The sequence below is a fragment of the Penicillium concentricum genome, assembly GCF_028827145.1.
Source record: "Penicillium concentricum strain IBT 3081 chromosome Unknown utg000001l_segment0_segment0, whole genome shotgun sequence".
NCBI lineage: Eukaryota > Fungi > Ascomycota > Eurotiomycetes > Eurotiales > Aspergillaceae > Penicillium > Penicillium concentricum.
The window spans coordinates 5,815,105-5,841,148 of record NW_026622754.1 but is presented as its reverse complement, the minus strand read 5'-3'; the positions used below and the strand labels follow the sequence as shown (position 1 = coordinate 5,841,148).

At 48.3% G+C, this 26,044-nt stretch overlaps 7 protein-coding genes across 7 annotated transcripts; 2 read left to right on the top strand and 5 right to left on the bottom strand.

Annotated features, from left to right (window-relative positions):
* Positions 1-189: 189 nt before the first annotated feature.
* Positions 190-2,165, top strand: N7517_002241 (serine/threonine-protein kinase; the record flags this gene model as incomplete). The annotated part of the gene is made up of 2 exons (XM_056719971.1): positions 190-519; positions 564-2,165. 2 exons carry the CDS (start codon positions 190-192, stop codon positions 2,163-2,165), a joined length of 1,932 nt encoding a protein of 643 aa, XP_056584106.1.
* A 1,254-nt stretch (positions 2,166-3,419) lies between these two features.
* Positions 3,420-4,425, bottom strand: N7517_002240 (mitochondrial 54S ribosomal protein uL15m; the record flags this gene model as incomplete). Its single annotated transcript, XM_056719970.1, has 2 exons — positions 3,420-4,035; positions 4,109-4,425. 2 exons carry the CDS (start codon positions 4,423-4,425, stop codon positions 3,420-3,422), a joined length of 933 nt encoding a protein of 310 aa, XP_056584105.1.
* Positions 4,426-5,224: 799 nt separating this feature from the next.
* Positions 5,225-7,159, bottom strand: N7517_002239 (uncharacterized protein; the record flags this gene model as incomplete). The annotated part of the gene is made up of 3 exons (XM_056719969.1): positions 5,225-6,339; positions 6,405-6,678; positions 6,743-7,159. The coding sequence occupies 3 exons, from the start codon at positions 7,157-7,159 to the stop codon at positions 5,225-5,227; spliced, it is 1,806 nt and encodes a 601-aa protein (XP_056584104.1).
* A 9,455-nt stretch (positions 7,160-16,614) lies between these two features.
* Positions 16,615-18,534, top strand: N7517_002238 (uncharacterized protein; the record flags this gene model as incomplete). The annotated part of the gene is made up of 4 exons (XM_056719968.1): positions 16,615-16,966; positions 17,035-17,373; positions 17,432-18,403; positions 18,461-18,534. The coding sequence occupies 4 exons, from the start codon at positions 16,615-16,617 to the stop codon at positions 18,532-18,534; spliced, it is 1,737 nt and encodes a 578-aa protein (XP_056584103.1).
* A 450-nt stretch (positions 18,535-18,984) lies between these two features.
* Positions 18,985-19,884, bottom strand: N7517_002237 (uncharacterized protein; the record flags this gene model as incomplete). The annotated part of the gene is made up of 1 exon (XM_056719967.1): positions 18,985-19,884. The coding sequence occupies one exon, from the start codon at positions 19,882-19,884 to the stop codon at positions 18,985-18,987; it is 900 nt and encodes a 299-aa protein (XP_056584102.1).
* Positions 19,885-20,230: 346 nt separating this feature from the next.
* N7517_002236 (uncharacterized protein) lies at positions 20,231-21,651 on the bottom strand (the record flags this gene model as incomplete). Its single annotated transcript, XM_056719966.1, has 4 exons — positions 20,231-20,744; positions 20,792-21,325; positions 21,381-21,487; positions 21,553-21,651. 4 exons carry the CDS (start codon positions 21,649-21,651, stop codon positions 20,231-20,233), a joined length of 1,254 nt encoding a protein of 417 aa, XP_056584101.1.
* A 1,083-nt stretch (positions 21,652-22,734) lies between these two features.
* On the bottom strand, positions 22,735-25,601 carry N7517_002235 (dynamin-related GTPase MGM1; the record flags this gene model as incomplete). Its single annotated transcript, XM_056719965.1, has 3 exons — positions 22,735-23,165; positions 23,218-25,242; positions 25,304-25,601. The coding sequence occupies 3 exons, from the start codon at positions 25,599-25,601 to the stop codon at positions 22,735-22,737; spliced, it is 2,754 nt and encodes a 917-aa protein (XP_056584100.1).
* Between the last annotated feature and the right edge of the window lie 443 nt (positions 25,602-26,044).

The following is a 26,044-nucleotide window of genomic DNA, read 5'->3' as shown; positions in this document are numbered from 1 at the left end:
ACTTTTCCTTAAATCACCACTACATCAAACGTTCTGTCCCCACTTTTGACGCTATCACCCCACAATCATCATCATCTACAGCCATCGAGAAGCATATCAAAAAGCCAAGCAGGGGGTTATATAACCCTACTGCGAGCCTATCACTGGCTGACAAGACGACAATTTCCGCATCGTGTTCTTCGTTAGGGCATGGAACATAGCGAGAGGGCCGGATTGGCAAGTGGATTGGCAGGGTTAAGGATTGAAACGCAGTTTCATGAGCGGAACAAGCCCAAATGGGCGAATGAAAATGCTGGGAGGAAGGCGACAACAGTGGGCGATGGTATCGAGAGCGATCACACCAATCAATCTCATGATTATGCGCGTCGCCACGATACTGATGAAGACCGCAGTTTGTTAAGTGATCTACACTCAGCGACCCCTCCCATATCCGTCCCTCGCCCCGGTGAGCAGCATCACGCAGACGATGCCGACAACTTCCCGCACAAGCCCGATGATGTGCAGGGATCCCCCTCGACAGTTATCTCCACACTCGGCGACCCTCAATTTCTTTCAACCCGAAGGTCTCTGTGGACTCTGGTAACCAAATTCCACTGGAAGAGCCACTGTCGATGGGAGATGTGAAGAACCGCCCACCACAAAAATTTGAGTCTCGTAGCTCTGGACTCCGGAATGCTCTTTCCCAAGATGATGACCATATCGAACTGAACCAGTCCCCGAGCTGGAGTCCCAAACGATCTCTAGATCGGAGTTTCCCGACCGGGGAATCCCGACCCCGGCCTTTTGCGAGATCTGAGAATGGCTCGACGGCAGGCTCAGAGCTCGATCGTCCGACCTCCCTGACATCGCAGTCGACGGTATCCCCGGTCACGGACGAGGTACGAACCCCTCCCGATGACTCTAGCCACACGTTACTGTCGCCATTTTGCGTGCCATCGCCAACTCAGTCCTTTGCATCGCCCGAAGACCGCTGCAGCTCTTGGTCTGGAGGGATTGCAACCCCCTTCGGAAGCAAGCGCAGCTCTACTCTCGATCGCAGCAGCAGTCTTCGAAACTCCACCCGGCATAGTTCTCGACGATCGACTAACTCGAGTGGCAAGTCACCCGCCAGTATGTTTCTTTCCATGTGGAACACCGTTGAAGAGCCTGCTCCCCAGCCTGATGACGAAGGCCAGATGGTTGGAGACGACTATGTTCTCGGAAAGCAAATCGGGTTTGGGGGTTTCAGTGCGGTGAAAGAGGCCTATAAAGCCGAAAAGCACGGTGAAACCAAAAGACTTGCCGTGAAGATCGTGAAAAAGCAGATTACAGGGCGAAGTGAGCATGAAAACGACGAAGTGCAGGCCGAGTTCGACCACGAAGTGCGAGTCTGGCGGTACCTTAGCCACCCGCATGTATTGACACTCGATGCCGTGTACGAAACAGATTACGCCACGTTTTGCTTCACTAAACTTGCTATTGGTGGCACTCTCTTCGACCTAGTCCGCCAAAATCGGACCGGTCTAGATCCACAATTAGCAAAGAAATATGCATACCAACTAGCCTGTGCAATTCGTTACCTGCACGAAGATGCCCGCGTGGTTCACCGAGATATCAAGCTAGAGAACTGCTTACTCGATCCTATTGAGTCTGCTGACGGCACGACATCTTCGACGCTGGTACTGTGTGATTTCGGGATGGCGGAGTGGATGTCCATCGACAACGGTGGCGACTCTCCCGATCCCTACGAGGATGCCGCTGACCGTCCACCGCCTCAGCAAATGGGCCCTGCAGGATCCAGTACCAGTGTTGCTGGGAGTCTGGAATACGCATCGCCTGAACTTCTTCAATCAGTAGGTGGTGTCGTGCACCCTTCAGTCGACATGTGGGCCTTTGGTGTTATCGTCTATGCCGTCATCGTTGGCTCGCGGCCTTTCCAAGACTCGTTCGCTCCTCGCATTCAAGCAAATATTCTCAGCGGTACCTGGGATAATAATGCCGTATTCGGCGACACTATGGACGGCCACCTTCGCCAAGATCGCCAGTATGCCCTCGACTTGATCCGCGGGTGCCTTGAAATGGACCCCAACAAGCGTTGGGCTATCCGCGATGTGCTAGCCTCGTCCTGGCTACGAGAGGTTCATGAGACAGCTGAGCCCTCACCCGATACTGTGTGGAGACTATGAGCTTTGCTCATCCTTTCTTCCATTTGGTGATTAACAATCCCATATCGTGCCCTTACGCCCGGACTTCCAAGGTAAATGATTATTTCGACGCTTTAACGCCAAATTTTTTACGATGTGATGGCTCTCTTTTCCGGCATTGAAAGTTCAACAAGCGCCGACGTTATCGGAGCCCTTCAAAATCACTATGATACCCTCTGTTTTGCTTTATTCATTTCATTCTATTTTATTTCATTGCTTTTTCTTTTCGCTTTGCTTCGGCTCAAGATTGGCAACATGTGTCTTTTCTTTTGTGTTTTACCACAATCTATTCTCGATATCCCCCAGCGCATTCTTGATTTTCGGTTTTTGGTTTTGGATTGGCTTTAGTTCTGGCTTAAGCTTGGGCATCACGAGACGGACGATTATGATTTACTGTTATAGCAGGCGAGGCGTTTGATTTTATTATTGCTATTTGGTCTGATGTTGCATGAGCATTCGTCACTTCTGTTCTTTGGTCAACCTAGCTTGGTCATTTGCTTTTACGGGTGTACTTTTATATCTGCGGATCTTTGATTCGTCTTTACTGATCTCGCTTTGTCTTCTCCACTCAATTTGGTGAGATATCTGTCTGGGTGGCTGGCCTGTCCTGAGTACGGTACAAAACAAAATGATTAAGCTATTTCGTTCTTCGGGGCTGCAGTTTACAAAAATAGTCGGCCGCTCATGCGGCCTCGTTCGTTGACGACATAGGACGACCTCAGTAATCTGATCTATTTGGGTCAGGATCATACATACTAGCGACATTCAGTCAAGACAACATTCCCATGTCTTCTTTGGATGTGCTTTTAGATACGAAGTAAGACTGCGGGAACTTGCTAAATTTATTCTCGGTGTTTCAGCTAGAAGGATGATAATTAGCTATTAAAGTACCATGAACCAAAATAATAGTACGGAGTACATAGACATGCAGGGACCTTCCACAGGCCCGATGGTAGAATCCAAGTACGAAGCATAAAACGAACAGATGGCTCTTCCATATATAACCAGGGGTGCATTAAATGAATGCATAAACCTCGAGATGAGAATGAAAGATCTCTTGGCAGAATAGAAAAGGAAAAAAAAGGCTGAAAAGCATCTAATTGCAAAGCCTAACATATCCAACAGAACATATTTATACATATACAGCAGACCAGTCTAAGCCAGCCTTAAAAAAACAATGCCGAACAAACAAACCAACGGAGATCAAGTATGAGATTCTCCCAAACCCTCTCAAATCTACCAAAGCCTATTCTCGGGCAGAACCTTCTCCTTCTTAACACCAGCAGTAGACTTTCTCTCCTCAGAAGAGCGGAAGAACAAACTAGGTCCCTCAAGCGGCTTAAGCAGATGCGAAAGGTATCCCCGATGCGCAGGATCACGATAATACTCAATATCTTTACGCTTCGTCGGATCCGGCAACCGGAACTTCTTCTGCTGGGTGTTGACAACAGTACTCCACTTCATCCAACCCGCCGTAGGCCGAACCTTGGCGAGTTTGTAGAGCTGCTCGGAGCCACTAGCGCGCGCCCACGCAGCAGACAGGAAGCTGTGCGTCTCGCCGTCGAGGATACGACGGATAGACGGGCGGGTGTAGTAACGGGTGGTCACTGAGCCGCCGGCGCCTTCGATGGCGGCGATGGCGGAGGAGGAAACGCGCGAGGCAACGACGTGAACTGGTTGTTTCAGGGTTTCGGCACCGTCGCCGAGAATCTTGAGGCCGTCGATGGGTCGGCTGATGCACCCGCTCTTGTAGAGCTCTTTCATTGTGATCGGGAGTTTAGGGTTGATGCGGCCTTGATCGATCCAGTATTGGAGGCGGTCGAGGTTGACGGTTGCCATGTCGACGGAGAAGCTGGATAGAAGAGTGATTGATTAGAGATGTGCTTTGGGGATTGGGGGGTTTTTCACAAGGGAGTACGACTTACATGTTGACGCCGCCGCGCTCGCCGTGCACGATGATGTCCTTAGTCTGGCCACCATTGAAGCCTGCTGGGACTTTGCCGTGCTGACCTTGACCCTTGTGACCGCGACCGGAGGTCTTACCCTTGCCTGAAGCGGGACCACGGCCTCGACGGATGCGCTTGTGGTAGGCAGTCGGGTTGTCGGAGAGGGAGCCTAGGATAGAAGCATTGCGGGTTTGCTGGGATTGTGGGAGGAGGAAGGCGAGTGGGGAGACCTGTTGGAATGGTCGGGCGGAAAATCGTGCCAGCTGTGTAGGCAGCCCCATCAGCCGGGGAGACATTGTGTGTGGTTGTGGGTATGGACTCGCTGGTGTTGGATTCGCGGGTTTGGTGGTGAGTTTCGAGATCTCTGTCGGGACGGGTTATGTTTAATCCGAACCCGGCCCTGAATACATTATGTACAGTCGACACCTGGGCACCGAGGGCTGTGTTGCTCGTTCGTAATTTTCTTTTCAAGGATATTAGTAGCAATTTCGATGAATGCGTTAAATAGGTGCTTGTTACATTCTATTTTTCAGTTTATTGGTGTGAATTCAAACAGGGATAACTAGGGCACGCTACATCTTCAACTCGAATCCATGGCTATTGATGTAGCTAGTACTTCAACTACAACAACCAAGTAATAATGTATGAAAAAATTGGAGGTTTCAAGCGAAAAAATTACCAGTTGGTAAATCTAGATTCATATGCTGCAGAGCTAAAGCTAAGTCTGCTAATGTAAAACGCCGTAGGTATGCAAAATGCGATGGAGCAGTACACTGCCGATGTGTTTGGAAGCACATTCGACGGACATGGGCGAAATTAAAGCCATAACGCCGCAGATGCCATCCCCGAGGTTAATCTCGTCTGCGGGGAGGCGAAAACCGATTTCCTTCTAAAGTGGAGCGCCGAAAATATGCCAGGTACAATCGTGAAAAGGAGGATGTCTGTGCAGTCGGAAAAGGAAGACAAGCAAGAGAAGGTGATAAGAAAAAGGTGTACAGCGAATGAGATAATTTTTTTTCTCGTGTGACGGGTCGTGGCGCGGTGAAGTCATAAGCTCAGGAGATGAGAGTGGTAAGAACAGGGGTACAGAATGCTTCAACCAGAGTAACCAGCGGGTGGGTAGATAGGGTGCAGGTAAGGAGCTTGGTTCCACGCGTCAGGCTGGATGTAGGGCAGCAAGCCGGTCTTGCGAGACGTGTTACCCTTTCCAAGCGGCTGGTAGTGCATATGGTCAAACGGAACATTGCGCTGCTGCTGTAGAGAGCTTGACGGAGGTGGGATCAGCAAGGTGTTGACGGAACGCACTGGCCGATAAGGCGAGTTGCGGTTGGCGAGGAAGAAGGAAGGAGATAGGTGTGTCTGCGGAGTGTGGACAGAATAGGCTGAACCAGCCGGTGAGACCGTGGCAGAAGACACGCCGAATGGGCTCTGGTGGTGCCGGCCTAGTTCGGGCAGTGAAGGGGTGTTGTACATGCCAGATGGCATCGGGGGAACGGAGAGAGGAGGCATCTGCTGCCAGTTCGCCGGCCGATTGTAGATAGGAGGCATAATAGCTGGAAGCTGGGAAGGTGCTGTAGGAGGAAGCGTCTGAGGCGCTGGATAGGAAGTCGAAAGGGGAGGCGGATGGTGAGGAGGCGGAAGACGAGAAACGTTCATCGGTGCCACCGGGGCAGAAGTGGGAGTCAAGACGGGTGGCAGAGTGGGCATCGTATTCATGCCAGTCACCGGGACTGTCATCGAAGGAGCAGATGTGGCGGCAGACAGCGCAATCCGCTTGGTCGGGTGAAGCTCATCATTCTCATCGCGGCTTCGTTTCCGAGAGCCTCCCAGCGCAGCCTCGCCGCCCATGTGTTGTGGCTGTTGTGGTGGCAGTGAGTATGGCAATCCATTGGGTGGCATATACCAATTGGGCTGCTGGGATCGGAAGACATCGATGCCAGGCGACGGCAACTTAGCCGATGGCGACTGCGATTGCACGCGGGGAGGCGAAACACGGAGCATGGCGGGTTCGACGGGTAGCATTGAGGCCTGGTTGAAGTAGTCTCCGAAGAGACCCAGCTTGGTGTGCCACCGGGACCATTCCGCCTCGGAGGAGAACAGGTCATAGCGAATGTTGCTCAGAAACTCGACCTCCATAATGTGAATTTCGTGCACCGCAATGCCCGATACTTCAGCCCACGTCTTATTGGTGTAAGTGTTATCGTCGAGGTCTGTGGATGAGTCAGCCACTTTGTCCAATCAAGTCTAGGGCGGTGAACCCGATAAGAACACTCACACTTATTGCCGAGCATCAGCGCAACCGTCATTAACCGGAACTCACTGCCTTTCTTGCCCTTGACCCCAGAGTTGAACTTCTTCAGGCGGTAGATGAATAAAAGGGCCAGTAGAATGACGTTCTGGCTGACTTGGGTAGTGGAGAGAATCGTGGCAACCCATTTCTGAAATCCAACAGTGGGTACGGCCTCGGCGACCAGGGAAGGAACTTGAGGTTGGCGGTCTTCGATAGCTTGCAGTTTCGAGGTCTTTTCGAACCAGAATAGACAGGTCATCTTTAAATGAAACAAAAGAGGTTAGCTCATGCCATATCACCTTTGTAGATCCTGGAATTCTCACCTGAGCTGCGAACTCGGCCAGGCTGCCCTTGCTGTTGTTGATGGATGAAGGAATGCGGAGTTGCGATCCAGTTGTACCATTTGACTTCTTCTGAGCAGTGGGTTCCGTGACGGCGTCTTTGTGATTTTGCGGTTTCATGGCCATGGAGGAAATGGAATCGAACTGAGGGCGGGAATGACCGTAGATGTGAGAGGGCACCCCGTTCGGTTTCCCCCCATATGCGATAGGTGGCATAGCATTGTAGGTGACGCCGGTCATATCGTGAGGAGGGGTAGGTAGACCGTTCCGAATAGGAACAGTCCGAGAGGATCCCGAGGTTTGGCTCTCCAGTGCCTTCAACGGGTGATCCTCAGTTAGGTCGATGGTTGGAACTCCCAGTGTCGAAAAGGAAGAATGAAAGTCCACAGTGGAAGACATAGGGAAAGTGTGAGTGATAAACAGAGAGGTCGACACATGGAGTTTTATTTCTTTTTTTTTTTTATCAAAGCAAATAAAGGCGTCGGCGGAGAGAACCGAGGAGTTTCAGTGACCCATGTTCTCTATTAAAGGTGAAAATAGAGCCAAGCAACAATAAGTGCCCAATTGGAATGCAATCAAGGAGGAAAGGGCGAGATGTCAAAAGGTGAGGGAAAAGTGAATATAGACCTTTCACAGGGAGTTTGAATGATGTATATAGAGTAGCCACGATAGGCCCATATAAGGAAAGCGATAAACCAAAGAGATCCGGCTCCACTAGAAAAAAAATACAAAATAAAAATAAATTGTCAAGGCATCATCTCTCCAAGTCCACAGACCCCATCCGGAGAAAGCGATAGTGGCCATCACAGAGTTTGACCCGGACGCAGGTCCAGGTTGATCCTCCTTTCTGGGCTCGTTTGGGTTCCGGGTTTGGTCAATCTAGATTTGGAAAAAAATAATATAAAATGGAAATACCGGTTGATGTCAGAGCCACGGGGTCAAGTGGATGCAACTAAAAAGGGTAGGTCACAGAATGTTTACCTGGTCCCGGCCTCACATTTTAAAACCAAGCATAGCGTGGAACTAGTGAAAGCAAAAAAAAAAGGAAGAAATATGAAAAAAAAAACCATCAAAAAGAAAAGTAAAACCCAAATCAAGTTGAAATCAAAAGAGAGAAAAAGGAGTTCAATCCTGAGACCCATATCAGATCCAATAATAAGTTGGGTTTAGCGTCAATAAATTACCAAACCGTGTTATGCGAGCGAGGTGAAGGGCTGTGAGGGTGCGCAAGCATGTAGGTACGCCTCCTAAGAAAAAAAAAAATGGAAGGGGGTTGCCGGGAAGCGCCTAGGGAGGTTTGAGCACGGTGGCTGGTACTCCGTTGTCGGGTGTGGGTAAAGGAATGAACCAGAAAAAAAAGGACTAAAGAAAAAAAAAAAGAGTAAGAAAAAAAAAGGGAAGCCAATAAGAGACCAACAAGAGAATGGAAGATCAATTACTTGGTTTAGGAGAGACCAAAGAGAGAAAAAGGAAGATCGGGAGTCTCGGTAAGAATGGTGCATTCTTATGTAAGAAGGCAAAATTACAAGGAATTAAACCAATCAAAGAAGAGTATAACAAGAATGGTCCACTAAAGGTCTCAGGCCAAATTTGGTATTTTTGTTAATTTATCCCGTGTACCCAGCCCACGGCTTCTTCTATATGTGATCGCGTACTCCCCGACTGTTAGCCGCCAATCACTGACTACTATATGGGTTCGGAGATAAGTAATTATTCTAGAGTCTCGTCTCATCCCGTTGTTCCGGACAAATTTCCTGTTTATGATTCAGGGGGGGGGGGGGGGGGGGATCTCATCATAATTACAGGATATTGTTGGTGATGGACCAATTTGATAGTTCAGGAGTCTTGGGGGAGGGCCGGAATACAGTCATGTGATTGGTCCGGCTTTTATGCACTGGACTTCCCCAAGGCATTTCGCTACAGGTCACCACATACTGTACTTTAGTACTAGTCCTCCGTACCTCTGTCGGTATTTGTGTCCCGCTCAAGCGCCCCTGTGTTAAGCCGAGTATACCGGGACTGTTGGCCATTGGTCTCACTCACACTGTTTGACCCATCTAGACGAGAAAAGCCTCACGTAAGGTGGCAGTTGCACTTGTGATCCAGTGCAGGCTACGAAAGTGCAACGGCCCAGATCGGCTGGTGGAATTCGAATCCCCCAACGGTCATCCCTTTGAAAAGACCGAGATTGTGCTCAAAGATATGCACACTGCTCGCAACCTATCTTAATACACAAATTATTACGGGAACATCCCGGTATGACATATGAAAGTATACTCCGTACATCACCTGTGCTCCATTTCTTTAACAGTACGGAGTAAGCACGGAACAATTTCGTATACTCTCTAGACGCATGCAAAAGGCGACTTGAATCTTCACCTTTCCCGAAAGATCATCGGGTGGACTCTCACACAAGAAGACAATTGGGTCTATCACGCCACGTCCGAAACCAGGCAACTTGGGTAACCTCCAAACTTGACTAGCCATCCAAGTGTGCTATCTTGGCGGTAAAACCACGGTCAAGCTGAGAAGGTGTCAGGTTACCAAATGGACCTTCATATAAAAAGAGTCGAAATTAAAAATAAAAAAAAATCAAAGAAATTGCAATTTCTCTCTCCACTTCTGAGCCACCGCCACGGAAGATGTTTCGTTTCTAGAACCCCCAGACAGAGAAGGTGGATGTGAAGGAAAAAAAGTCCACTGTGTCATAGGTGCTCCATCTTGTTAGACGATCCCATGCCGTCGATGGTTTTAATTCTTTTTCTCTCACCCTTTGGACTAGAGGAGACTCCTGATTGGTGAATTATTATAGTGACCCCCGTCTTTTACTGTTTTGGGACGTGTTCACTCGTCACAGTCATACAACAAAGAAAGCCCAAAGGTTCAAGGTGTTTGACCCTTGATCTACATTTCGCTTCTTTCTCTTCTCTTTGGGTCGAAAATAGAAAAAAAAAAGGAGCCTGAAATGGTGTCTTTACCTTGCCATCCCGGTTGCGGTGCACTTCCATTTCTTGTGCACAATTCCCGACAGCTCCACAAGTTTTACCTATCGCCTTACGCGGGTGAGATTACTCGGCACAGTCCTACCTGCAGAGCTCACCTGGGCGTTAGGCTATTCCCGGCCACTTTTTTTTGGTTGTATAGTGAAGGGGGAGAAATATATACATTTAATTGCTTTTTTTTTCTATGAGTCGGCGGCCCTTGGAAGGATCAGGTCTGGAAAAAAGTATCACCCCCCTGTGTGAAAGCTAGGATTCCACCGATGATCGCTCTCAGACAGTTTGTACCTTCAATCATTGGCGCATGCAGTTAACTGCGACCGCTATGATCGTGATATTCCCGGAGTCATAAATTCAAAGGTGCATCCTTTACATCTGTGTGTCGACTTGATGCACGCGGAACCCCATCCCATCAAGGAAATCATCCGAGCTCATCTTCGACCTTATGTCCGAAGTACAATATTCATCAATCCTACAGTCACGGGGCACTTGGGAACATCTCCGCTGCACTTTGCGCAGAACCACAATTCAATGTTGCCTCTTGATTGGCGATGACTGAACGTCGAAAGTTTCCGATACACACCTTTGCGGGCAATGTACTCCGTACGAGAAACCCACGGAATTTGGGATCTAACCCTGGTTAATAATGGTTGGGTGGCTGGTCTAACTTAGCAAAGCTGAAGCCGATCATTTAACTTGCACGGAGTAGATTATACACCTTTCTACTACGGAATAGCTTCTTCTATTGTATAATGGTATAATGCAAATCAACCGGCTTATCCCGTCTCTATCAGGCTTTTTGTGGCTCTATTAATTACGCGTTAACCCTGACTCTTCCTTCATCATTACACGGCGGGGCTTGGATTCCGGTATGCGCTCTGCGCCCGGCATCAACTTCCTCTTGAAATTTTAAATTGCTTGGAATATTGTAACATTTAATTGCGCTTTTTTTTCTGTGGCTCAGGTAACCTATCTTATGCGTCAGTTGCAAGCCAGAAAGAAAAATCAACAGCTTGTAAAAGCACTCATCTCAACGCTGTGTTCAACCACCTTGCTGTGCCTCTTACCCAGCACGGCTCCTTGCATTTCCCATCCTTGCGGTTCCCTATAATATAAGTACTGAGGGCTATGTAAATATTAAACAGTATAGAAGAAGGTACCTCGATATGGAATTTCATCCGCTCTCGCAACCTTGTAACACACGGGTTACAGTTATCTATTGCGGACTATATGGGGTTTGGTGCGCCCGAGGCTATATATTCTGTTTTCAATTTCAATATGAAGCTGCAATTAATCCTTTCTTCCTGGCATCATTATCTGATCCACTCCCCAGACCAAGGAGATGGCATGAAAACCTCTCTAAAGAGGATTGCCGCTTCAGCTGGTCGAAGATGGAAGTAATTCTCACTAGACCCCACACCCAGGTGAAAGTTCGTCGAATTAATGACTTCAAATTGCAGATCCGGTCCTTTCGGTATCAATCACATCGTATAGCTACATATGTACGGAGTAGATTGGACTAAAATGTTAATATTACCTGGTGGTTTATCTATGACGTTGGAGTCATATGCTATATATTCCAAGGTTGTATATGCACGGAGTACAACGTTCTATACTCCGTTACGATGTACTCCGTACAGTATACCCCGAAAAAGTTATTTTGTGGGTGCGAGACAACTTGTCATCCAGATCCATGGATATCTTTAGCCCTGCAATCTCACGATGATCAGACCCGGTTTACCCAACTGCACGCCACCTACTCCGTAGAGGGTTGCCTCCTTTCTTTAGTCTCTTCCGAACAGTCACCGACAGGCTGCAGCTACCTGACCTTGGCCTCGACCCTGGGAAGTGCACACTTTGTCAAGGGCAAATGCAAATGGACCCCGGCACACAGGGCCGTGTGACGGGACAGGGTCATCTCGCGCTATCAGTTGATGTTTTTTGAGGCTGATTTCCCGATTCCAGACTTGGTGGTTCAGCCCCTCCCTGGCGCAAAAAGGGGGCAACAGCCAAAGGAGGTACTCTGTAGAGGGGGTGGACGAGCCCACCCACATGCTCGAAAGGGTTCAAAAGACAAGTGCAGGTTGAGGGGCAACGATCGGCCATCATTCGTATGTTGTATGTTTAGCTTTTAGATTTGCTTGACCAGGACTTATCTCGGAATTTGTCTGGATTTTGCAAAGCGCCCCGAGCACATCACAAAGCAAAGCGCTGGTTTCTGGCGCTGGCGCTGGCGCCGAGACTAACAGGGTCCTGAATCTTGAGTTTTGGTTACGGAGTACATCAAAGACTTGTTTGCTACTCGTGATTTGACTTTAGCGGATTCAATAATCTACCGCTCCGTTGACTCAATGTAGCCTTGTTCGGGGTACTCGATCGCTCTTTTTGCCCCCCCGCTTGGTGGCTCAGTGATCATCAACGCGGTTCTGACGGTGTAGAAACTAAAATCTGTCTATTCCAGAGTTTATGTTATCTGTCTAGACTGCAACGTATATCATGCAATCAGAGTCTATAATCTAGAATCTATACATACATATGCCAATATAAAGTGTGGGGGAAGCATAGGATCTATTACGTAGCCCTTGTCTCAGTCGCTTTGAACGTCTAAGATTAGTTTTTCGAGGCTTAATAATACCAGACACATGGAGGGCACTGTTCTCGAGAGTCTAGAGCCTTGATAATAAATAATAAAATATGCGAAGTCACAACTCGATGATCCTAGCCTGCACTTCCGGCATCCGATGGAAATAATTATTCTGCCTTAGAACCATTTTAATTTGGTTGTGAATGGTGGAGTAGACAACGCGTCCGAAGTCCAAAATCTGACTCTCTTTCTTACTACGAAGTACAAAGTGTACTCCGTACACAATTACATTCCCGTCTACATCCGGGAGCCACTTATTGTTTTCACTTTTATTTTTATTTTTTGGTTTCTCGAGGGAAATGAGACAAACCAAAATAAATAAGAAAAGTGTTTCAACTCAGTAAGCCGTCCTATGGGAAATAGCTCCTCTTCCCCGTCCAAGACGTGTTGCAATGCCAGGTACAGTCCCGAGGCGAGCTGGGCTTATTTCCAATCTGTACTCGACTCGACACGCCTGGTAAATTGTAGATATGAAATGTAAATATAACTCCAGATGAATTCGAGAAAGCAAAAAAAAAAAAAAAAAGTACGGATACGCGGGCAAAAGAAACCTTCCAAAGTTGGGAAAACTTGGATCAGCGGATTACCCTCGCCTGCACAGCACCCATGGATGAACAGAACAGATCACAGTCATTGACATCTCACAGATCGAATCATTCGAATATCTGAAGATTGGCCTTCCCGAGGTAAATGGACCGTGAAAACCCCAAGGATCCAGACCCAATCGCATTCTAATTCCCCCCATTATCATCATTCATTGCGTCTCCAAATCTACTTACATTGAAACTAAATCTTTGACCTCCCGAAGTTGGTGGCTGACGACGCCTTTCAAGGTCTCCGAGGCCATTGAGACATGGTCATGGCCATTGACCAGGGAACACAGGCCAGTGGCGGGTTTGTGCTTTTGGCGTAACCGCCTTCTCACCTTTCGTGTTCCTTTCAACTTTTCTTCTCTTCGGCAACTGCGGGTTGATGCCAAATCTGATCATCCAAGGTTTCTTTGTTCAAATATTTGGGGTGACGGGTTCATTGAATCGTCCTATTTCTGAAACCGACCGGGGCTTTATTGGTCTGATTATTCTTGGACCTTAGCGGGGTTGTTGGTTGCTGGTGACGAGGCTCATAGCTTTGCTTTGGGTTTCTTTTCGTTTGCCTGGATCGGAATCGACTGGCCTGGATGGGATGGATGTACACCATGGCATATCGTTGATTGACTCCTCGTTTCCCATTTAAGTTTTCAACCACATACGCGACAAATCAATAGCAAGCTGGCGATTCCCATGCAAGTTGCATATCGGTCCAGCCTTGCTTCGAAAATGCGAGGAGTCTGATTAATGTCGGCCCAACCGGTGCATTCGTCTTCGAATATGCATGTCTCCGTTAACACGTGGAGACCGATTTCTTCAAAGCAGTTCACTGCTATAATGGCCTGGATATTATCTTCCACTTTGTTTGAATCACGACGCCACAACAAAAAGCGGGCCTTCGGGTTGACTCGAGAAGAATCAAGCAAGAGACTAGGGCTTGATGGGTACAGGCGTTTTCGGCTGGTTTTGCTACGCGGATGATATGGCTACTATTGAGTCTGTCTCGTCGCTTTTGATGATTCAAGCAATGGTCGCCTTCTATCCGATATCTACTCCATCATCTTATCTTGTTGAAACCAGAAATTTCAGATCGCTGATTTGCGAATGAGGATAGCTGGCCATACCCATTGATATCGACTCCAATCTCAATTAATATGCCACTTTGATGTCTTGCTTCTTCAAACTGATGCAGTCTTTCTGCTGACAGACTCAAGGCAACACCAATCCTTCCCATCAAACAAGTGCATACAATGCACCCAATGCACCCACCGAAATAACCAATCAACGTTGATGGAAGAAAGCAAGGCAGAACCAATCTGACAGACAAGGCGAAACCCCAATGGAATACCACCGGGTTCTACATGCAGCCTTTGCCCGCAGATACAGACACAAAGCCATAGCAGCACCTGAAACGTCATAATCTGGTCTCGCCATACCTATAATGGAACCTCACATTTCCCGGACCCGAAATATCTCATGAACCGACTGGCCACATTCTCATCTCGCAGTGCGGCTATATGTATATGTCCCTCGTAACACAGACAAACGAACCCTATGAAGACCCGAAGCATAAGCGATGCCAAATCCGACCAGACAGAGCCGATAGAAAGAAAGGGCAGTACAACTGAAGATATTCTATACTAAACCAATATAAGCCGCATCCTGCATACCCATGCCTTCAACACTCTCCAATGACGATATGATACTTCGTCCGACACGGATACCCCGATGTACCCAACCAACCCAGATGCAATCCCGATTTTTGACATGTAGACAAGCAGAGGGGGAGCAAAGAATTAACAGAAGGGCGATATTATGCTCGTACCCGTATATGATCACACCTGTACACTTGTCAAGCAGGGTTTCAGCCTACTCAATAGACAGGCTCACCAGTTACAGGCCTCCATCACTGCTTACTTGCATACTTTGTAAGCGGATAGGCGGGCATTTATTAACGCCGCCGTGTTTGAAATCTATCCGGGCTGCCGCTTGTAAATACGTGTAGAATCCATCGTGTCTAGGCTCTGCCAGGGCTGCAGTTATTGGTGGGTTTGAATGTATTGTTCTTTTTCTGGTTTAGGGTCGGACTGCTTATCTTCGTGATATATAAGAGGGCTTGGGAACCCCGTTGAATGATATATTGTGCTACACATATCATATCATACCCACTCACATTCCTGTTGATTGGCGTTGTTGGTTTTGTGTTTGTGCTGACGTCGGATCTCACAGACGATATCCCATCGTTGTGTGGTTGGATATGGTATTGCATTGTTCCAATCGTAAAGTCAGCATTGCTCTTGATGCCTGAGTGTCTGTCACATCGGATCATGATGTCTCGGTAGATCTCCTGGCTTGTACGTAATACATGTTCTGCTGACACTCTGGGGATTTGAGGTCATATGGCAGCCTTTATGCCCCGGAATCAATGGATGACTCTCATCTACCTTTCGGTAATATAAGCATAAAGAAACATATTATTTGCTGCAAACATTGGATTGGCCAATGAAAAGGAAGCTCCTGAGACAATATCTCATCTGATATATTGGCTTGCACCATGAGAAGGACATATATTGAAACCATCTACTTATACCTGAAGTGCCCTGCTTCTAGCTACTCCCCATCATGTTTTCTACGATGCGTCGTACTAATTTGTCACGAAACGCTGACCTTGCTACCCCCGGAGCTGATGTCGACTCTTAGCGGTAATAAGACGGCGAAGTATCAGTCACATTGTCCGACTGATCCGAGAAAGATCGCGAGAAAGATCGGGAGTGCTGCCGATTGAGCACATCACGAGTTCAATTAAGCTCTGACGATGACAGGCCGATTTTGGCCGACCTTTCCTATGTCAGGCCTATCGGGATTTCCAAGCTTAGATGGGAGAAACCGGATTGATGAAAGTGGATCTTCGAACTTCCCCAGATTTTACCAGAGCCCTACTTTATTCAGCACTCCGTAGAGCAAAACTTGGTCGGGTGGAATAAATATGCGGGTAATATCGGTCAAGAGTCGGGGAAGCTAGGGCTAAGGGGGGGAAACGGGGGGGGAATTGGATAATTAGTGATGGAACAAGTTGTTTTTATGTCAGATATCAATCTACTAGATCAAACTTGTCCACTTAATTCTAATATTGGCAGGTTTTACCCCGAAACACTGACCGATAGACCGAGTTCGCATTCCCCGCGGGTAATTTCTCCTCACCGGGAGATTTCTTGTCCCCTCAGTTCTCCAATTTTATTTTCTATTTTTTCTTTTTTGGCTTGTGATTAAGCACTTAAGCGGCTATTATAGCTTTTGCCGGTAAAGAATTATAAGTCTCTATGAAATATTATGAGATTAAGAGCTTTATATACCCTAAATAGCAATAAATAGCAATTAAATAATCAAATTGACAGAAATAAAAGAACGTAAATGTAGACAGTACCTGGGTTCACTATGGATAGCACGCAATCAGCCAAGTACTAGATACACGGTTACCCCTTTGGGTCCGGCTACACCGATTCGCCCAAAACAGCAACGCGATGATGGAGCTTATCAAATCTTTTTTTTTTCCTTAAATTATTCCACCCTTGATATTTTATCCCATCTGCATTCCATTTGCTACTTTTGGTGTGCCTTCTCACAATGGCTGGCAGCACGCTAGCAATTCGCAAGATGGCTCCGTCCATCATGCAGCTGTCGTCGATGACGCGCAGGTCGATGTCGACATCGCAGCTGGCTCTTCACGCAAAGCCGATGCGGTCTACTAAAGTTTCCCAGTCTGTGTCGCGTATTGCTCGTCGTAGCTACGCTGATGCTGCCCCTTCGCCCGCCCCGAAGCCCAAGAAGCGTTTCAGAGCTCTGCGTTGGGCCTGGCGGTTGACCTGGCTCTCTGCCATCGGTCTAACCGGTACTGTCGCATACAGCATCCTCGAACTCCGTCAACCCCCCGACCAGTCCCCCCCTGACCCATCAAAGAAGACTCTGGTCATTCTCGGTATGTGTCGGTCGCGATCGTTGACTCCCTATGACCGAAGTGTCGCTAACGCGACCATATTTGTTCAGGAACTGGCTGGGGCTCCGTTTCCCTCCTGAAGAAAATTGACACCGAGAACTACAACGTTATCGTCGTCTCTCCCCGTAACTACTTCCTTTTCACTCCCTTGCTGCCCTCATGTACCACCGGTTTGATCGAGCACCGCTCGATCATGGAGCCTATTCGCAATATCCTGCGCCACAAGAAGGCCAGCGTTCAATTCTACGAAGCCGAGGCTACCAAGATCGACTATGAGAAGCGCATCGTGTACATCAGTGATGATTCGGAAATTAAGGGTGATATCTCGCACACCGAGGTTCCCTTTGACATGCTTGTGATCGGCGTTGGTGCCGAGAACGCGACATTTGGTGGGACTCTCTCTCGCATCTGAAACGATGCATTTTGGACTAATTTTATGATGTATAGGTATTCCCGGTGTTCGTGAGAACTCCTGCTTCCTGAAGGAAGTCGGTGACGCCCAGAACATTCGTAAACGTATTATGGACTGTATCGAGACTGCCTGTTTCAAGGATCAGACTGAGGACGAGGTCAAGCGTCTGCTGCACATGGTTGTGGTGGGCGGTGGCCCCACCGGTGTTGAATTCGCCGGTGAACTAAAGGATTTCTTCAACGATGATTTGAAGAAGTGGATTCCCGAAATCAAGGACAACTTCCACGTCACTCTCGTCGAGGCTCTGCCCAACGTTCTGCCCATGTTCTCGAAGCAACTGATTGAATACACCGAATCCACCTTCAAGGAGGAGGAGATCTCCATCCGCACCAAGACTATGGTCAAGAAGGTTACCGACAAGTACATCCAGGCCGAGGTCACCAGGCCCGATGGATCCAAGGAGCTCGAGACTATCCCCTACGGTCTTCTCGTCTGGGCCACCGGTAACGCCATCCGCAGCGTCGTCCGCGACCTCATGTCCCAGATTCCCGCTCAAGCCGAGTCCCGCCGCGGTCTCGCTGTCAACGAATACCTCGTCGTGAACGGCACCGATAACGTCTGGGCCGTCGGCGACTGCGCCATTGCCAACTACGCCCCGACCGCCCAGGTTGCTAGCCAGGAGGGTGCCTTCTTGGGCCGCCTCTTCAACACCATGGCCAAGACCGAGGCTCTCGAGAAGGAGCTAGAGACCCTCTCAGAGCGCCAGTCCCTAGCCAAGGGCGACGAGGAGCGCAACCAGATTTTCGACGAGATCCGTGAACGCCAGAAGCAGCTCCGCCGCAACAAGCAGATCGGTCCCTTCCAGTACTCGCACCAGGGCTCCTTGGCCTACATCGGTAAGGAGCGCGCCGTGGCCGATATCAGCTGGCTGAGCGGCAACATCGCCAGCGGTGGTACTTTGACCTACCTGTTCTGGCGCAGTGCCTACCTGAGCATGTGCTTCAGCAGTAAGTTCCAAGTTCTATCCAACACCGATTGAGATTCATCACTAACATATAATTCAGCTCGCAACCGTGTCCTTGTCTGCGTTGACTGGGTCAAGGCTCGTCTCTTCGGTCGTGATGTCTCACGGGAGTAAACATCTCCACCCGGGTTCGATGATCTTCTGTAATATTGCCATCTACACTACATTTCCCTTTTGGTTATTCAATGCCTCCCTTGACACTATAATGTGTTCCGCTACGCCCCCCTTATGCCAACCCCCACTATCATTGTCGTTATTTCTCTTTGCACCTGTGACCCTGATAGACATATTCATTTCCCATCTTTTTCTGATGACTCACTGTTGGTGCGATTGGTTCCGCCCAGAGACAAAAGCATTAATTCGCGTCTTCTTTGTTTCGCTTTTGGTTTCTTTTTAGACTGTACTGTACGCTATCGGAATATATAGACTTTGTTGTATTGAACTTGCTATTCCCATCTGTGGATTATTTTATCTTCCCTGAAGAGTGTGGATAACACACTACCTGCGTGGGTTCCATCTCTTGCTCGCTGGACGACATTCCTTTCTCTATTCTGCGGCTCGACATCACAGATCTGGATCAATGTCATCCAGAAGAGGGTATCCATATCCATCCCGGTACATTTCGACCAGATCCCAGCTCTGCACATTTATTTGCCATCTCCGCAGCTCCTTATGTTTTCTCAGCGCATAGACCACATCAAGATTCACATCTTCCATCGGCGATTGAAGTCCTCGTATCAAGTCCCACGTCCACGTATCCTTAGCAAATGTTGACCAAAGATGAGGTCGAAGATCATTAGTGTTCCACGTTTCAAGTACGATATCCGTCTGTGCATTGGCCGACATCATCGCTTCAAGGTATTCGTCTGGCCTGTCGCTCTGCATATCTGGATTGCACCTGATGTGAGACTTTTTGAGGCCAGGGTGGCTCCAATACATCCTCCAGTAAAAGAACTTTGCCGCCTGGTCCGAGGATTTGACAACCAGGTCGTAAATCATGTTCATACGAAGCCCGCCATACTCTTCCAGTGAAAGTTCCCACCGGCGCAGAGTTATATTGTGGATAGAGCTCTCTTGGCGGTCTACCCAGCCCATCGACATTGCCGGGGGCTGTTGGACCAGCATTCGGCGCCAACTTGCGCTTGGATGGAGCCATGCGGCATGTTTGTCTAGAAACTCTTGCATGTCCCCAGCCCCAAATAAAATATCCCGAGGTATCTGATTATCATTGGGGAACCAGTATGGAAACTTCGCTGCTAGTAAGGGATTTCGTCGTGGGGTGGTTGTCCTTGGGAGAGTGGATTTTATAGGCTGGTAGAATAGGGCTTGCTGGAGTGCTTGGGAGTCTTGGATGCAACGGGCCCAGCGTCGACAGACTCGTTGGGCGAGTAAGAGTGTCTGCTCGTCATTTACCAATATGAGAATTATCTCTATGACTTCTTCGGGAAAGTTGTTTAACCCCATTTTTCGGATACCAAGCGCTTGTAAGAGGAAAGATAATAAGCAATAAGCAATGAGGGATCTCGAATTAGTGGGGTAATCTCACGTAGAGGAACCGGCCTAACTACATAGAGCTGTCTGTATATCTCTAGGGCCTCTGTCCCTTTAAAATGTGGATGCTAAAGGCAAAAGAGATAATGGTGTAAGAGCTCGATAATTGGAGGCTACTAATAAGACTAAGAAGATCATTCCTCCGAATAATCACATTTGTTTTTCATAAGCTACACAAGGTTATACATCTATACATCTATATATCTATAAAATCTCTAAAAACAGTGCTTTTTGAACTCTACAAGCCCCCTTATCTTCACTACTTTTTGTCTTTTTTCTCGAGATTCGGTGGTGCCATTGAAGGCAAACGAACCACAGGCCTCAGACCTTTGGCCCTTTTCGCCGCAGGTTCAGCGGTGTCATCCGCTGGAGCAGGCCGTTTAGAAGGGGACGGTGATTTTTCAGAAATAGGCGGCTCGTCTATGACCGTTTTCGCAAAAAATTCATCGATGCGATCCGCCGGAGCAGGCTGTTCAGGACGGGACGGTAAAGTGAGCTTCAATTCAGATGCTGGTTCATGACCTTGTTCTGCAGCCGGTGCATCCTGTGCATCCTGTTGCTGATTCGCCGCACCAAATCTCTCTGGCATATCATCTGTGATGAAGTTCTCTACCTTTCCACCCCAGATGGCTATCACATTTTGACATTTTTCGCAAGGTCTCGCCAATACCATCGATCCCTCTGGATCGCTGAATCGGTCTCCGAATGGTTCCTTACGGAGCTTAGTACGCTTCACTGCAAGACCATATACCTCTTGGCTAGGGTCACGGTTCCTAATTCGTTAGTATGGAACATATAGGATCTCAAAGAATAGACTCACCGTAGCATGATCGTGAGAGGATAGGTTTCTCCGCAGTTTCCATAAGGAACAACTTTGCTTTCTAGCTCGTGTTTCTCCACAGTCTTTACTGTTATTTCCGCTGCGTCAATTCTTTCATCGCGAAGAATATCGAAACGGGCTTGGTGCAGACGTTTCACCCAGTGGTAGCCATCCTTTTTCATATTGTGATATCCCGCGAGCGATCCTCCCAGTTGAAAGCGACTCGATTTACCCTCTTCCTCTGCCCAGACGCAGGAATACGCCCACGGGGCAATCGGACCTATCTTGGTACACCAATTGGCGTACAGTAGCGTCAGAGGTAAATAGAAGTTTTTCTGTGTGGCACCTTGGGGTGCTGGGCTAATAATGGAAAGGAACCTACCTAGAAGGTCATAGGAGCACCAATATGGAATACCTCCATATATCATGGGTTCCAGAATGTAGTATGGTCTTTTCCTGTTATGCGCTGGGTTAAGTCTCCTTGAAATCGATTGGGGGTAGATGGTATCAGACAGATATTTGCTCCCATTTTCGCTGCAAGAATCCAATTAGTTGATAGAACATAGGGTTTGGCGAACATTAAACTCACCTGAGGCCGAGAATATCGGTGTGTAGTCTTCCCAATTCTGATACGAGGTTCGGTCTCACCCCATAGGTAGAAGGGTTATGTATAACGTCGATCATGAAATCTTGAATCTGCACGTAGTTAGCTTGGTTATCCCCTGGGAAAATTGAAGAAATCTACAGTTGCAGCAACTCACTTGTGCTAGTTCCCAATCGTGCGCAACTTTCAAGTTCAGTTGGTCATTGAAAGCCGGCAATTGTGCCTCGGTGGAAGGGGTTATCGGGGTTGTTGACATTGTTGATATTGCGATTGTTATATTCTTCTATGTAGTTTGGTGGGTATGTCACCGTATAAATAATTGCATATTGGCGATTCGTTCCTTTGTCAAGAACCTATTAGTCGTCATGAAAGACATGTCGATTTCAAAATAGCGTGGATTATCAAAGGCCAAAGTTATTGAATGCCTTGAAACATTAAGATCCAAGACGAACAAATATAGATCTATCTGACTGCCGTAATTATAAATAGTCGAGTAATAGCAGGTACTATGAAAGAAGGATAAATAAAGCACAATCAAACTATCCCATGTCGTTTTATAAATATGCTTTCTTTGTTTCAGGCATTCACTCTTTCTTACATAGGGTGAGCTATCTTTATCGACGATTGCTCACACCATAAAAGCTTGCCTATGGACGGCACGAAACCGACACGGGTAAGTACAACCATTCCCCTTCTATCAAAGCCAAAGCTGATGTCAACAGTGGGCCCCGACTGACCCTCTTGGATTCTCGAGTGATCCAATGATGCTTGACTACGATGAATGGAAGGGAGAATACGGTGCCCAAGAGCGCATGGCCGGTACTCGTGTCTCAAGATTGTTGCGACACTATCTTTGAATCAAACGGCAGGTACTATCTTTGGGCTCGCGAGAGTAACAGCCTGGCGCGCATCCTTCATGATCTCGAGGAGATGAAGCAAATAATCAACGACTGGGGAGAGGGAGCACTGTCCTCGGAGTGGATGGGGTTCGTGTAATTTGGCCCTTTGATAGGATGCCTCATTTGCGATGACAGGTTACCTGCTATGTGTTCATACGTGGGCCGTGTACCGGCTAAACTCCGTAGTAGCTAAGATTTTTACAGATCAAGAATGGAGAATGGATTCAAGGAATAGATTATCGATTGTGGGATGAATGGCCTAGAGCTATGTACATTGACTTCAAAACATCTAGAGATACGTACTAGTATCCCAAAAGGGTGGGTAAGGGGGGAGGATGGCTAAACAGGATAAAGAGAGTGATGAGAACTAGTAGAGGTATCGAAAATTCAGATTATTCCGCATAGGGCTAAGATTCTTGAAACCCCAAACATCATATCTTCTAGAAAAGGTTCCAACGGCTCCGCGTTTCCTTTCCAGGAGGCGCACGCTCTGACTTCCGGGAGCGGCCGTCAAGCTGTCGGATGCCTTCGATTTTCTGCAGAGCCAGCTCCAGCAGCTCCTTCTTGCGGATGATGTCCAAGTGACGGCGGATGCGGGGATCCTCGCGGGCAAACCGTTCGACCTCCTCGTCTGAAAGGTGCCGTCCAAGTCTTGAATCAAGCTCACGGGGGAAATTATAGTAGAACTCAGATAAGAGCTCGACGTTGAGGAATAGCACGGCCGTGGAGGTGAGCTTATCTGCCACAACATCCAGGAAGACCTCTGGGCAGTAGTACTTGTTCTTTTGCGATGCGCATTGCTTTGACCGGACGGCGAGAATTCTCATCTTGATAAGATCCGCTCGGTCCCGAAGGAATAGACCTTCCCGTCCTAGATAATGTATGTCAGTGTCTGTAAATAGAAGAAAGAGGGAAATACCAACCTCTCTCCAACAAGGAGGCACTGAAGCCACCCGCACCACCCTCACCGTTGCCCTCTAGTACTACTTCGCCCTTTCGCACTCTGTCGATAAACGCGATAACATCTTTGAGTTTTCTCTTTCCAACAGTGTCCTCCACATGTTTCATGGCCGACTCGCACGACTTGAGCTCTTCCTTTAGAACTTTGCCCACGTTGTCTCTGCCTTTGGCCCATTCAGGATCTTCGATCTCGATCTCAAACTTATATGGCTTGATGCAATTTTCAACTTGATCGCTGGTGCTGAAGAATTTGTCATTCAGGATACTGGTGCATGCGTCGGTGATCTGTTTGCGGGCACCAGGGTGGGAGGCGAATGTAGACGAGGCTAGAAGCGAGTCCACATGGTTGTTGAGAGCGTTGGCGACAACTGTCGTTGCCAAGCGACCGATTCCGAGCTTTGTTAATGATGAGGTAGAAGCATCAAGCTTCCGGTGCCAATATAGCGACTCAGCATCGGCTTTGGGAAGATCCTTCAGGGGATCTAATTCCAGCAGGGGAGGATCCAAGTCATCGACTGGCTTGTTCCAGTAGCGCTGCGCCAGAATGTCCATGACCCGCTGGTCCAATTCTGCCTTGAGCATCTCCCGAACCTGCGGGCGCCCGAAGCTCTCCGCGAACTCCTTGAAGGAGTGCTTGAAAGCATCGAGGCTCTCAGCCAAGTGAGACTCCGCGCTCAAAGGCCGGTCGTTATATTGAACTTTGAACTCATAGGTTGCCTCTTCAAGCTCTTGGCTGATGGCGTCTCTGGTTCCAGACAGGCTAGATGACATGGTCTGCTCAAGAACCTGCATCAGCGTTTTGCGCAGTGTCGAAACACCAACTGAGACGTCAGAGTGGGGGCCGAATTCATTTTGATGCGCAGAGAAGTAGGCATGCTCATTCTTGAGAATGGCGCTGGTAATGTTTCCAGAGCCTCTAGAAAATAGAGCTGTTGTCTGAGGAATCCGGGTAACAACACCCACGTAACCTAGCCGAAGGGGGTATTTTTTATCGGAAAGAACAGCGTGGCCCCGTTCGGGGCTGACAAGGTCCATCTTCGTAATCACGCCGATAGTCCGCTCACCCCGAGGGTCTACTCGACGACTAGCTCGAAGTGCTGTCGAGTTTGCCAAGTCAACGTCGGCGGCCGAGATCGCCAAAATGACATTTGGCGGCTGAATGTATTTATCGCAAAGATCAGCAATCTTTTGCTTGAGCTCTGGGGGCTGATCGCGGCCCGCAACCTGGATATACCCTGGCAGGTCGATCAAAGAAAGATCCGGAACGTTGGGAGAATATATCGTAAGCTGAATGGGATCGTCTGTGACGCAATCCTTTTCAGGAACAGCAAGGTTCAGATCTGTGAGTGTGCGCTGAACTTGAGAGAAATCCGTGATCTTTCCGAGACCAAGGGTCGGGAATTCACCGTATTCTGCCTGAGCGTTGGGGGTGTTGACCAGCGTGAGCTCGATTGGCCGCCGAGTCACCATGTTCGAGCCCTTGGGCAAAAACTCATGGCCGACGATAGCCTCAAGAACAGAGCTTTTGCCCGACGATTGGGATCCAATCACGACGATCGACGGAAGAGTGAGCGTGCCAGACTGGCCTATGGTCTGGAGAATATTTCGAATTTCGATCATCTTGCGTGTGAGCAGCATCATTTGATCATCCTCCGCAGCATCTCTCCCCGGTCGTAGATCTTCCTCCCCCGATTGATCGTATCCAAACGCTGTGGTAGTAGCGGCAGCAGCGGCAGCAGTACCAGCCCGACTTTGTTTCGGCTCTTTGCCTCCACCACCAGATGAATCGCCTTTTCGAGACTCAGACTCCTCATCGAGACGTAGGATCTTCTGTAGCCAGTCAGGCATGTCAATATCTTCAGTCGTCTTGCTCCACCCGCGTTGTGTCTGATCCGCCATGTCCTGCAGTCCTTGGAACAAGCTCGAAGCTGTGTTCCCCGCAGTCTCCGAGGCTTGCTTGAAGACATCCATCGCATAGTTACCGGCCTCTGTGAGATTAAATTAGCTTGAGATTCTGTTTGTAGCGAGCTCCATGGACGAGAGACGTACGAGTTGCTTGGTATTGGAAATAAGCCAGACCGGCGATTGTCGCACCGCCGAACATGGCCGGAACCTTGACAAGCTTTAATGCTAGCTTCGGAAGCATTCGAGCAAATGAGATTGATCGAACTGCAGGGACATTGTGGATGGCATTTGCGCCCACTGGCCATGCGCGTCCTCTGAGAGTAGCGCCACCATCTGCCCGTAGCAGGCCGCCGGTCCTTGAACCTGCATTATGGATATGGCGAGTTAGGTGACCGTTCCGCAATAGCGGTCCTAGTCGATGGGAGAGGATCCTCCCACTCATTATTGTTGTGGTAGCATTCAATAGAAGATAGAAATAAAAGTGACGGCCTTGTAGAATACCGGATCACTGACATCAGGCATAACTTATGTAACAGTTCCCGTGACTTGCACAAGTAGCCGCGTAGCCTCCCGTAATATTCTAGTCACGTGAAACATGACGTGCTGTGCAAGGGAAGTGACTTTATTCTTTTGTGTTGATTTTGATAAAAACATTCTTTCCTCCTTGTAATCCGCGGCAAAATTATACCTTGATATATCAACATTGGGCTGTAAGATCTTGGTTGACGTTTGGGCATCTCACCGGTTCCCAATAGTCGGTGACTCTTCATCCCGACCCCCACGAAATCGAGTCTATTGATACATCCTTTGATCACGAGTACGGCTTTGTTCGAACGACAAGTTTGGTATACACCTTAAAGCTTTTAGCGAATTTGAAAGTGGTAT